General features: G+C 37.8%; 1 protein-coding gene and 1 long non-coding RNA gene across 10 annotated transcripts in view; one reads left to right on the top strand and one right to left on the bottom strand.

Annotated features, from left to right (window-relative positions):
• The window catches only part of COL13A1 (collagen type XIII alpha 1 chain), a gene marked incomplete at its 5' end in the record, with an annotated part of 173,311 nt that extends 164,982 nt beyond the window's left edge, over window positions 1-8,329 (top strand). For 3 of the 9 annotated variants that reach the window (XM_083441405.1, XM_083441403.1, XM_083441402.1), the window contains 3 exons: window positions 1,329-1,406; window positions 3,733-3,771; window positions 7,632-8,329. In XM_083441405.1, the coding sequence (XP_083297531.1) occupies window positions 1,329-1,406; window positions 3,733-3,771; window positions 7,632-7,661 (147 nt within the window). In that variant the 3' untranslated portion in view covers window positions 7,662-8,329. Of the gene's footprint in view, window positions 1-1,328; window positions 1,407-3,732; window positions 3,772-5,399 lie in introns of all 9 variants that reach the window. The other 6 variants (XM_083441406.1, XM_083441408.1, XM_083441404.1 and 3 more) reach the window with 3 other exon arrangements.
• LOC310678120 lies at window positions 111-3,726 on the bottom strand. Its single transcript, XR_014511629.1, has 2 exons — window positions 2,428-3,726; window positions 111-579 (listed from the first exon to the last, which is right to left on the bottom strand). It is a non-coding gene; the product is annotated as an uncharacterized lncRNA (long non-coding RNA).
• Window positions 8,330-13,938: the final 5,609 nt, after the last annotated feature.

Here is a 13,938-nt window from a genome sequence, read left to right as displayed (position 1 = left end):
TTATAAGGCACATTGTTTTATATTTTAAGCCACTGGGGAAGGAAGAAGGACAAGAGGCAATGACACCACAATGCAGGAACGTCTTGAATTGATTTCTTAAAAAAGAAGAAAAAAAAGAAGAGGGGAGCTCTGCCATACCTACTGAAGTGATAAAGGAAGCCAGAGCAAGCCCTGGCCATGTAAAACTGGCCCAGTTGAAAAAGCAATACCACTTAAAAACTTCTAGATTCACTGTTACAGCTTCTTCCATAGACTCAAGGCCAATTCAAACATGTGTGTTCACTCGTTCACTTGATGACTTGCTTCTGAATTAACTATCTCAAATGAAATGTGTTATGAGGCAATGTGAAAACTGTGTGATCTCATCTACAGGGGTTTGTTTGTAAAGGGTCATCACTTTACATTATAATCATCAAGTGAATGTGCATGTGTGAAGAGGGCCTGAGTAAAAGTGAAATCTAAAAGTGCCTTCTTCCTTCGCCCACTTTGGAGATGAGCAAATGTTGTATCAGAAAGATGTTGCAGCTGATTGTGTTGCAGGGTACTCAGTTTATGACACCCAGTGGAAAACAGACTGATCTAGTCCAAAGAAAAAGGAGAAAGTTCTTGACATTGAGCCACTTACATACGGGCAAATTACTCCAATTGTACTTTTAACAAAGAAGCAAGTGGCTTTCTGATGACACCTGAAAGATAATTTGAAACACGTGCAGCTATGTGAAGAGCTTCAGAATTCCTTACCACCTATGTCTCAAAATAAGATTATTATTTTTTTTAAGGAAATGTTCTAGTGCTAACTTTTCAAGCCGTATTTTACTTGGTTTACTTTATCTGGGTTATAATAGCTTGTATCTGATCTGGCCAGAGAACATGACAAGATTTTATTCTGTTTTCTTAATCATATCAAATTAACAGTACTTCAGTAAGATTTTCTAAAGATATTTTAAAGTTAAGCTAATAAAAAATGTGACGAAACCCCAAAGTATTCCATTTCAGCTACTTCCTTAACTCTGTGAATTCTGTAGCAAAGCCATCCAAACAGCTAAAGCACGCCTGCCACCAAGTTGCTTTTAAGTATCAGCTTCCTGGGAAGTCTTTCCCCAAAATTTGGATTCTCTAATCTTCTCCATTTAAAACTAGTAGCTTCTGATTATTTCAGAATACTATTTTTTTAAAAAGCTATCATTGTATGCTATTGTACATAAAAACACTGGGACTATAACCTGAGTGCCTTTGAGTAAATCATTGTTCTACTGAGTTTCTCCACCCATAAAATGGAGATTATCTGCACTGACTAAAGTAATTCTAGTGGTTGATTTCACGAACAGGGACTTCGAGGTTTTAAAGGCGAGAAGGGTGAGCCGGGGTTACCAGGGCTGGACGGGCTGGATGCCCCTTGCCCATTGGTATGGTGTTACCTTCCCTTTCCTGCATGTTTCAGTTTGCTTTTCCTTCCTTCCTTTATTGCAACACCCTTTCCATATCCCCTTCCTTTCTCCCAAATGCTTGATGTCCATTGATACCCATAACAGCTTTTGGAGTGAGACCAGTTGCTACTACCATTTTCCTGCAATATATGAGGATAAATATGCTGGTTTAAGGAACATAAAGTTGCTTGCTCGTATCTGCTTTACTTCTTCTTTAACTTTCATGATCTTACAAATATCTCACACCACATAAAAGAGCATCTAATTCACATATATAAACTGTGAGCCTTCCACAGATCTTGCCAGTGGCGTAGCGTGGGTTGTCAGCACCCGGGGCAAGGCAAGTAATTTGCGCCCCCTAACCCGTGGATTTGCGCCCCCTACCCTAACCCCCAGATGTTGCGCCCGGTGCGGCCGGCCCCCCCTGCACCCCCATGCTACGCCACTGGATCTTGCTATTCGCCATGTCACCCTGCCTTCCCACTTCTGTCCTGCAACACACCTATTTCATATCCTCTATTTCAGAATTACAGGTTTCCCATGTATTATGGCAAAAGACTGTGCATATTTCTTTCATTTTTTAATTCTGAATTTGTAATTTCTTCAATTGTAATCTGTTCCTTGAAGATTTCAGGAGACAGGTTATTGACTGGGATCATAAGGTCTGAATATGTTACACTGATTCTGGCCCAAATGCACCAGCTACCAAATAATTTCCAGGCTCAGTTCAAAGTGCTGTTTTTGCCAAGGAAGGTGCAGAAAGTTAGCCACACAATAATGGGTCTTTTCAGTGTTGCTCCCCCCCCCCCCCCAGTGGCATATACCACATTCATTACTGGTTACACACACAAGCACACACACTCCTACTCTGATACACTACATGGATACAAACACACACAAAATCTTGTGAAAAGTCAAACTGATGCCATATTATTATAACAAAGCAAGAAACCCAATGTTAAAATATGCTTTCTGCTTCAAGCATGAAAAAAACCCTTACTTTTTAACTTGTCACTCTGCTGCCATAGTTCCTGGACTGCTCTGTATTCTAAGAGAATGTATGAAGTCCATGCTTTTCAAGTGTCATATGCCTAATTTCTGCTCTTTACTAATAAATATGCTTCCTTCTGCCTCCCAGCCTCTGCAAAACAAACACACTGTTATGACCACATCCTTCTGTTGATCCCCTGAATTGTAACTCCTGTTCCCTAACTTTGGATTTTACATGCATTATACAATTCATTCCTGCCAATGGGACCATTGTACCAATGGGAACTTCTTCATTCATTGTTAACGGATCTTCAGTTATTGCATTTTGCAGTTGTATGTACCAGTGGAAAGATGTACTGTCAGGAGAGTGTCTGAATTAAGGATAATAGGTTTAGAAAACATGTTATTTCAGTGTCAAATGATCATTAATTTATACTTCTTGCCACTATATTTTTTTAAAAGGTATTATTTCTCATGAGAAATCTCTATTTAGAAAGCATATTAGTTGTCAGAGGAACAAACCACTCATAATTCTGCCTGAAGTTTGATCAATCCACAAGTCTGACCAGCTCTTTGTTTTAATAGGTTTGTGTGTATGTATAAATGTATATGTGTATATATATATATATCAAACACACACGTTAAAATACTGGAATGACTAATAGGTAATCCAATTAGAAATCTGGGTGACAGGAATACAGCTTGTTGCACACACTTGACAGTATTAGCGGACACACTGGCACTTTCCTTTAAACTGGCTCCCCTCATATAATCATGGCTTGGTGAGCATAGCCTTAGAAAATTATTCTATTTGTGCTTACAGATATTTTAAATAATAGGTGCACACACAGCCTGCAAAGCACTAAACAAAACATCAAAACACTGTAGTTTGAGGACTGGGAAAATGCTATGTCCCCACCACAGCCTACTGAGAGGAGAGGCTTCTGGAGGCTAAACCAGTCAGTAGTAGCTGTACATTTAGAAAGTAATTTATGAACCATAGAAATCAGTGACAAAACTTCCATAGGTTTTAATGGATCTGGATTCCACACTTATTGGACAGTAAAGTGATTGTATTTTGGTTGCAAGATTCTGATCTGGAACATGTGGGCCTTCTATTATATGCAGAGGCAGCCCTCTTGTACCAAACATGTTTATTCAATCTATGGCTAAGCAAGGTGTATTGCATTGGGATATCTCATCTAAACAGATTTTAAATTTTTGAATATTTTCTGCAGCTATATTATTTATTTCCTCTCCTGATTTATTTTAGTCTTTTGCTGTCTTGAACTCCTTAAATCATTCTTTGTTATAGGGGGAAGATGGCTTGCCAGTTCAAGGATGCTGGAATAAGGTAATGGCATGATTGTGATATGTGCTGCTTCTGCATGGTGTAACTATAACAGAAAAGCATGAAGGGTTGGCCATAGCGCACTTCTGTCCCAATTCAAAAACGTCTATATTATAGGTACTATGTTATTGTTCAAATATATGAAAATAAGATGAGCACATGGGTAATGTATCTTTTATAACTCAGACCAAACCAAACACATTAGCAATTCACCATACTGTAAGCCGCCCAGAGTGGGGTATACATAATATAATCATATCAAAAGCCTAAAATTATAAACTGTATGCCAATATTTTAAGAGCCTAAGTAGATATGACACTAAACACATCATTAGCAAACATCTCTGTATGCTATCTCTCTTTTAATGCAGAGCAGGCACAGGAGGGGAGTGCTGCAAAGAGAACTTTCCTTCTGGGGTCAAAAACAGCTGGAAGGGATTATCTTTGGGGGGCATGATAGAGGAAGGAGTTAAACCTTCTAGCACCATGTACTTCGGTCCTGACAAAAATCACCCCAAGTCCGCTATTCTTTTTCTTTTAATCCACATACCTGCTTACTAATGATGTGTTTGATGACATATCTAGTATGGTCCTTAGAAGTCAGAATTCGACATTCATGAGAATGTTAGACTTATTTAACAACTCACTTCTGTTATTCAAACAGAGACTTTCATAATTAAACATCCAAAACTTTTAAAATTAGGTTTTAAACCACTTGATAACAAAGTCTGTAATTTGTACAGAGGTTACATATCTATTGGACTCTCTGTGTAAAAGTATTTGTGAACCTTTATGCATTCAAAAGTATGCTATATGGCTGAATACAGCATTAAGATGCCCTGGTGCATCCATTGTAATAAAGTATCTCTCCATAAAGTTCATGCTGTGATTAACCTCTCACAAGATGTCTCGTACAGTATGATTACATCTTACATGCATTTAACTTGTGTAGTTTCAACCCTAAGAGGTTGAAGGCCAGCTGGTTGAAATTCCACAAGTTAAATGCAAGCTTAGCAGCTTTTTTGTGCCAGGTTTTCCTAGTGCAAAAAGAGCTTTTAAGTTCTCTGCCTTTCTTGTGTGGGCAATGCCCTCTCAGCACACCAGCGCTGGGATGCTCTTGCAAGATCTCACAGGGCTGTCCAAGTTCCTGCGAGATGTCGTGTGAGCATCCCTAACCTTCCAGAGCTAGCATGCTGAGTGGGCCTTGCCTAGCAAGCAAAGCAGAAAGCTTAAAAGCTCTGCAGATCGTAAGACTGCCACTGATTAAAGTGGAATTCCAGTGAAGCATTTTGAACTCCAAACTGCAGACTGCGAATATAGAGGGAATAGGACCAAATGGGTTACAAATTTCTCCTAGTCAATTACTGAAGAATGCAAAATGAACAGGTGATTTCCCCAGGTTCCTAAGAAAAATGCCTGTCAACAAAGCTAGACATTTTCATACTGATGAAACATGCAAAATCTCTCTTTTACATCAATAGGACTTCAACATGCTTAGCTTTGATTACATGCTTAGATTATTTCCCTTGGATCATACTCACATATACCTTCACACCACTTCTTCTCAACAGAAAATCCCTTTCAAAATTATTATGTGTGATATTAACATAGTTTTATATTTTTCTTTTGCAGTGAAGATTCTAACCATGGACTGGCCTGTGTGTGTATGTGTGTTTGTGCATAGAATATTTATTTTTATACAGTGTTCTTTTTGGAAGTGCCAAAAGATAATGCATTTTTCAAATTATAAAGAGCTGCATATTTTTGTACAGAAAATGCTACTTTTTCCCTTTTTATCTGATTGTCAGTCATTTGTATCATTATATGTATATTGATACTATGCTACTTGCATTGTGGAATACAGCTGCAATATTTGCATGATATTTGTGCACTCATACTAAGTGATACAGCTAAATAAGTTATTGCATTAAGGTGCCAGGAAGAATCACTCTATTTACATAGGAAGACCAACAAAGCCATTTGACAATGAATGCAAGAACAATTTAAAATACTATGGACTTTCATTATTAAAATGAAATGAAATTAACATTTGTAAAATAAATCATATATATATATAATGGTATTTCATGGGAAAACTTAAGCCAACAAAATGAGAAACAACAGGGACCACCTGTGTTTAACCCTATTGCCAGCAGAGGGCACCACTGATGAAATAACTAAATTTGTAGGAGAGAATTTGTGGATAACAAAACATGCACATACATAAAGCACTGATCTTCTAGAATCAGTTAAAGCAAAGGTTAACATTTCAATGAGGAAGTCATTGGTAGGAACAGCAGGCTTCCGATACACAACTATGTGCACAATCTTGTACACCCTTACAATAAGGAAGTTGGTCCCACTGAACTCAGTAGAAACTTCTAGCATTCACAATAACCCTTTTCAGTTCTTGGACATCTTTTAAAAGCTGCTGCCTCTCTTCCGATGCATTGCTGCTCTTCAACTATTTCATTCTAAGGAGCATCAAATGTTATTGCACTAAGATGCATTTATTCAGCATTTCCCTGTTTGCCCCTGCACCCTGCAAGATCTCACAACCCAAACAACGGCTGTTTTGCTCTGGTTTTAACAAATGTTGCTTCTTGTCCTCACTTCAGTGCCAAACTAAAGGTAATGCAGGAGACTAAAATAATTAATTGTGGCCACTATCAATTAAAACACATGAACCCAAGAGGCCCAGACAGGCAATCCATGATAAGGATCTCAAGGTCACATCTATTTGTACCCTCAGATCAGTGAACAGTCAGTTAAGTTTCCCTTGACATTATTAACATATGATAGATTTTTAACTAAATATATGCTGACCACTTCACATAGAGGAAAGAGCAGCTCTCTGGTCAATCCACTGAAACCAGGACAAACCCACAACAGGATATGCTTTGGCTTGGTAGGTCATGTGGTGTGTGTGCCTCAGCTGAACATTTCCAATTATTTTCTCATTTCCCCATGTGACTCGTCATTCTTCTCATATCCTTCTAAATCTCTTCTGGCTTCTCAGTATTTTCTTGAACTTTAGTATGGAGAACATAGTACTACAAGGGAAGGCTTAGCCTTGTGTAGATTACTGCTATGTATTTCTCTAGTCTTGGAAGCAGTACTAGTTATGTATACTATAGACGCAGACCAGTATTTTAAAAGATGTCACTCAGTTCATGCACCATGCAAATTCCCCATCATGACTACCACTAATATCCACACTAATGACAGATCCGCAACATACATTTAAAGCATACCCAACACACATTGAAAGAACATTACTTTCTCCAAAGAATCCTGGGAACTGTAGTTTAAAAAAGACAGAATTGTAGCACTGTGAAGGGGGAAACTACAGATCCTGGGATTTTTTTGGCGAGTTATGTGCTTTAAATTTGGATGGTTTTTAAATATATGGTGTATATCTGCCCCAACTTTGCAGCTGACAATTCAAAATGTGCACTGCATCTCCATGATGCACCCCAAATGAATCGTTATGAAACCCAACTCAGATTTAGTTCACTATCAGGGCACAACAGGAAACTAGACTCTTCCTGGTTTACAATGTCACTATTCTGAGTAGAGCAAAGGATTGTGCAACATATTAGCTGCAGTCCACTCACATTATTTCAGGGAGGTGTGATAGATTCCCATCATTTTCATAAAAGGGATGGCACAGGTGCAAAACCCAAAATAGCCAAGTGAAAAATACTGCTAAGGATTATAAACATTTATGTTTAAGTGGAGCCCAGTGGAACACAGATAAAATTAGATTTGAGATTTTGCATAGTTTTAAGTACATGAGAGCAGCACTTTTACTAATATCTGAAAGGACATTTCTATATGAAATAATATATCTGTCACTTAAAGGGTCAAACTCCTTGGCTGATAGCCAAATAATGAAACAAGTAAGAGAGTGGAGATATTTGTGGAAGGCCTACAGTGGTGACAGAAGAACATCCTGCTTGAAGGTTTGCTGAAGCTATTGAATGAGTTGCCTCCAAGGAGCACGGAAGTATTCTTGAGCCACGCGCACCAGAGTTTTGTTCCTGAACAGTGGACCTGGTGAGGCTACAGAAGATGGACACCCCAGTGGTTTTTGCTCTCTCCTTCCAGAGGTCGGCACCAGTGCCAGATGTGAGAGAAACTGGCTTCTGTTTCATCATTTTTCATTCAATTCAGTCTGTTATGATAATAGGAGCCTTCGTCCAAAAATCTTGACATGTCATGCAGCAGCTGATGTGAAGAACATAAGACAAGAACATAAGACAACTTTCTGTGGTTGCTGCTTTTTTCAGAAGAGGGGCTATTTTTCTCATATTTCTAAGCAATAAACTTGAATATTGATTCTGAAAAGCAGCTCAGTGAAGATAAAGCAACACTTTGCCTTCTTTCCTGGTCGCCCAGTGACAAACATTCATTTACTCACATGATGATTCCATCCTTAATCTTTTCATGGCTTCTCTTCAAAAGCTACCATTTATTTTTCTGCAAGAAAATTATTATCCTTTTGGTGTACTAGAAGTTAATTTTAAATTTGATAAATGTTTGATTTCTTTTTTATATAATTTTAGTTCTACTCATTTTCAGACATTTTTCATACTAGAAACATATTTGTCATGAAGTATTTGCTGCCATGATAAAGCTCTGTTCAATTTCTCTAGGTTTCCCTTTTCAGTGGAACTACCCCAGTGCTAAAAACATAAGGGTACCACTTTAACAGACTGTACAAGTTTATGGGACAAAAGATGGGGGGGGGGGGATATAGCTTTCCAATAATGTGCTGACAATTTTAATGACAACTTCGCCCCTTTTGAATTTTGATAGTTTTGTAATATCATCTGAGTTATTTAAGAAGTTTCAAGTGGATGCAATGTAGTCCCAGTAACTTACTATTTTGTCAACTAGGTTTAAAACTTCTACTGATTCCTGTAGTCCATGTGTATTATTGTTAATTTGTTTTAAGTGTAGGTATCTCTGGGATGTCTTCTATTGTGAAGACTTGTGCCAAAAACGCATTTAGTTCATCTGTAATTTACTTGGTTTTTTTCCTTTTCTGAATGCTCCCCCAGGGCTCTAGCACAGTTAAACTGCCCCAGCAGCTCCTTGCATGCAACACTTTTGCATACATTTGGGCTCCCTTATCCCTTTCACAGGAGCCAATTCTGTGTATACATCTGTTTACACATGCAGATCTGCATCCTACATTGCTGAAAATGGATTCATGCAGAAATAGCATATTCACATTGGAATGCCCACAAAGCTCTAGATGAGAACTGTCAGTAAACACCCAAATAGCAACAACCCATAAATTCTAAAGGAAAAAGACATGATTGCTTTGATTGTTGGATGCCTCTTTCACCAGGACAGAATTCATGGAATGAGGCTTCCACCACCTTCCCTCTAGTCCCCTGAAAGTCTGTTAATGGGGACTGGGATACTTTGGGGATATGCTATGGGGGCCTGCAGATTAAAATCCCTCACTTCTGAATAGAACAGCAATCTGGGATCTAAACCATTATGTTTCATTGATTGCTTATAAATCAGTTTAGTGCAGAGCCTGAACTATTCAGTAAGAAAATAGAAGGATTTCACAATACTGAGAACAGTATAAACTGGTTACTGGAAACCTTAATTGCCACTGGGTACTATTTCATCACTAGATGATTTCTGCCACAGCTTTATCTGCAGAAAAACCAGAAATGGGCAAGTCAGAAGTGATACAGGGTAGTTGTTCATGAGACTTGCGCTTAAGTTCTTATAATTATACCACACTGGGCACAGTTAAGTGCACTATTAGGAAGCAATGCCATTGAAATCAATGGGGCATAAGCATGGATCTGTGTTGCAGTGTACCCATAATTTAGATGTCCTGCTAGGTTTCAAGGATTGTTCCCATCCCAACCACCACATATACAATCTGGTCAGCAAAGGTGTTCACTGCGATGTTGGAGGAGGTTCCATATGGACAATGGGGATACATACAGAGGACTGCCCAGCAGTGAGGAGGAAGCCCTCTGCACTTACGAATTCTTTATGTATGCACCTGCAAAATTTTGGATTGGACTGAATGTTCTTCAGATCAGGGAGTGTGTGTGCTCATAAATAACAAGAAGAAATTGAATGTTACTTCAAAACATTTTTGATATAAGACTTGTTCAATGTAAGTATTAACAGGGACTGCTATTTTTGCATATCAGGTTTGTTGCAGAAGTTCTTGTTTTGTTGAGGTAAGAATGTGTCCAACTGCAGGGCGGTGTGCCTTTGTACTTTAGTATATTCATATTTTAATATTACATTTCCTTTTTTATTTTGTTATATATTCTGTAGCTGTATTTTGAAATGGAAAGCAAGAAAATTGCAAGTTCCTAAATCATTTATTGTTAGGGATAATGTTTTCTTGCCTTCCAAGTACACTATCTAATTGGTGCTTTTTTTGCTGATGGGCAGATGTTAGCTTGGAAGTTTTCTTTTTTCCACAGACTACCCTGGGGACCAAACAACTGTGGACTCCCTAAATACAGGCCCCCAATCAAGCTCTAGCAACTCAGTTATGTTTGGCTAATAACACCAGGAAGAGGACAGGGATTCACATTCCAGTGAATGTGCATCTAACTCTGCACCCCCATCATTCTGGCAAATTAGTTATGTATAATTATGCACCACTAGAGCGGGATTGTGGGATCAAAATGGTCTCTTTCAATAATAGTAACAATTTACACAAAATGTAGGGACCAGGAAGGGCAAAGAAATGGTCTCTTTTGATAACAGGTGGTCTCTCCAAACGAAAACAGACTCAACATGTCTGTTCTGTTTGAAGCGATTGTTTCCTGTGCTTTAACTTTCAATATCCAAGTTGTCCTAAGTAAACAACTCATTGCTCGGAGACACAGCATACCTCTGGACATGAAGAGGTTGAGGAATGAGCAAGAGAGAACTGCCATCACCTTCACACTCTCCTTGTAAGCTTCCTCTATTGAAAACAGAATGCTGGACAAAATGGATCTTGCATGATCCCCAATGCATTTATGAATTAATTGAGCACTTAAACACTAAGTTCATTATGCAGTCTGTATAATCTTTGGGCATTTGGGTTGCTTGCATATTTAAGTTAGCTCTCAATAGTTTTATATCTAAGTAACTAAATACCAGCTTTGCTTTATAAATGATGTATGGAGAAGGAATTATAGATTTTACATGCATTAATCTTAGGTTTTATTGTTGCTATTATTTTTGACTAGTTACTATATTATTTTGAGATTTCAGACAGTAATGGGAAGTATAAGGGTCTGATGGTAAATCAATTAGCTACCTTTTCCTGTTAATACATTGCTCCTGGTGAGTGCCAACTTCCATTTAGAGAAAATTCCGTATGTCTCCGCATCCCAATACACTTCAACACCTTACTTCTACATCTTTCATATCCTTTCAATCAGTGCCACTAATTCTGGTGACTCTTGCAAATGAGTGCACATCCTCCTCATGCAACAAATATATTTTCATAAAATATATTTAAACTCCTATTCAATGTATCTACCAAATGTTCTCTAATATATGTAATCAACAATTTCTAGTCTTCATTCTACATGTTCTTCCAAAACTAGAAATCAGTGCATGCCAAACAGCAAAAAAGATATCAAAAGTGAAATTAATTCTAAATATGTTCTAGCAGCTATGCAAACTTTTCTATGAGCATGAGAACTCCTAGAAAAGCCTATTTACAATAGCTCTGTGCGCTCTTGTACAAGCATTTTTGGAATGCTAGCAGCAATTTTTCTTCCCCTTCAGTTAATTATGGGATCCAGCACCACAATGTCTAAAGATGCATGTCCAAATATCATGTTTTGCATGCAAAGGAATTGATTTTTTTGAAGAATTTCCTGTGAGTAAAGACCCATGGAAATATTTCGAAGGACCCATCAAATCTTACTCATGTGACTTATTGAAAGATGACAAATTAGTTTTATTTGCCTTCATTGTGCATTTACCAACAACAAAAAAACTAGTGTCATGAATTCAAAGTGTTAATTTAGGACAGACCCTATAGGAATTATTTCCAAATCCAGGTTAAGGTAGATTATAAATAAATTCTGGGAACCTTCATAAATAGTATGTAAAGATATTAAAATCAGGGCAGACAGAAACCTGCCATTTAAGATTTTTTTGTGGTATCCTACCTCACAATAATCAATGGGACTCTTGTAATAGCTTTAAAGTCATCATTTCATTCTAGATATTTAAGCTATCAGAATTTTTTTTAAAAAATTATATGAGTAGCTAATCTTTTGAATTAATATTTGGTTTGTTTTTTTTAAAAAAAAAACTTTCGTTATGGAGCCAGTTTTTGCAGGAAACTGATTTGCAGAAACAATTTGTTGTTGTTTCTGGTTTTGTCAATTTACATGACAAAATATGCTTTTTATCTGGTTTTATTTGATGTACAAATATTTAAAATTTTATTAAACTGGTATATATCGCATTGTTGGGGCATTGTTTCTACATTCTCCTACACAGGCTTCAACTGATTTGAGATATACATCTTTGTATCTACATAGGTTGCGATGAAATTTTCAGTTTGTTAAATCACTGCTTGGCATGCCAACTAAATATTGTAGGGTAATATTTAATAAGCTTTGTGAGAAAGCAACTTCAAACTCTTTTTACTTCAAACAGATAACTAAAGGCATTTATCCATTTAAATTGGATTATCTACCTAAGCAGTTACTATTGTTTTTTGTTTTTTACCTGTTTCTTCAGGTAAGCCTTTATTTATCAGAGATGCAAACCCATCAAATTATATGTAGCTTTAAAGTACAACCCAATACAATTCTACTCAGAAGTGTATCCTGGATAACAGGGTACAAAATTGCAGCCTTAACCTAAATAATTCTGTTTAAATAGTATGTGTGTGTGATAAGCTATTTTGAAATTAACTGCAGCCAAAGTTTATGCCCACTTTTAAAAAAAGTATTTCAAGCTTCTGCTGAATACTGATTTAAACGTTTAGGGTTATATCCAACAATTCATACACAGAGTAGAGCTACTGAAATCAATGGATAAGTGCAGTTTTATTTTCAACATTCCCAACAAAATTACTTTTTGGACAAATGGAATCAAGCATACACCTCATCATTATACTGTAACAAAATGTAAGGAGATGATGCTCAGATCTTTATAAAGTAGCAGCAAAAAAAATTGTTCACTTTTTATGTAAAAATATACTAAATCAGGATACATACACATTTGTGGCTTGAAAAGCAGTGACATGGTTTTCTTCACAACATTTCCAAATCACATTTTTATGTTGCTGTACATACAGGAGAGGGAGCAGGGATGTCTTCAACCAATGTGCATTATCTGCTACTCCCCACCCATTCCAATTCAATGAAACTTTCATCTGCACATGGGCCAGCCCGCCCATGAGGACTGATGAAGCAGTCAACTCATGTGGCAGATCCAGCCTCTGAGGAGCATGTCGCTCACCGCTTGTCGGCCGCCTCCTCCTCTGCTCACAGCCTGTTCCTCTCTGGCTTTCTTTTACTTCCCACCACCGCCTTCAGCACGCTGGGCCTTTTCCAGACCACCTCCAGTTGCCTCAGGTGGCTGTGGCTGCTGAAAAGTGGTGGCAGGGGGCGCTGCAGAGGAAGCAGCAGCACTTTCTATTTTGTCTCGTGCGGCAAAAACGTCTTAGGCTGGCCCAGACAATGGCTACCTGAAATGAACACACCTCAGATTAACTGCTGCTTATGTTTTCAAGTCAGATGTAAGCTGGTTTGAGGGGAAACACATCAAACACCAGTAATTCCCAAGCAGCTGGAGGATAAATAGGGATTGTGGCTAGCACCATGTGTCCATGGTTTCAAACCGCCAGCGCCGGGAGCACACCGAGCTGAAGTAAACAGCAATATGCGGACAGCCTCAAGTATAAGAAGTTTTCTTAGGCAAAGTAGATTATAAGCAACACCGAGGATATATGCTCAAATGCCATAACTAGTTCTCCATTCTTTATCATGCACTGTGGGGCAACAATTAGATCCTACTCCAGGAAAACTACAAACATTCATTGTGCTAACATTTACTTATCTGGTATTATTTCTGTACTAAGGTTATTATTTGGAAAACGTAAGTTTTATGCAATTCTGTACTGTTGGTTTATTGTATATGATGTAAATATTTA

Source organism: Podarcis tiliguerta (genome assembly GCF_965153285.1).
Source record: "Podarcis tiliguerta genome assembly, chromosome: 5".
Classification (NCBI taxonomy): Eukaryota; Metazoa; Chordata; class Lepidosauria; order Squamata; family Lacertidae; genus Podarcis; species Podarcis tiliguerta.
The sequence above is the reverse complement of the archived record's forward strand: the minus strand, read 5'-3'. Positions and strand labels throughout refer to the sequence as shown.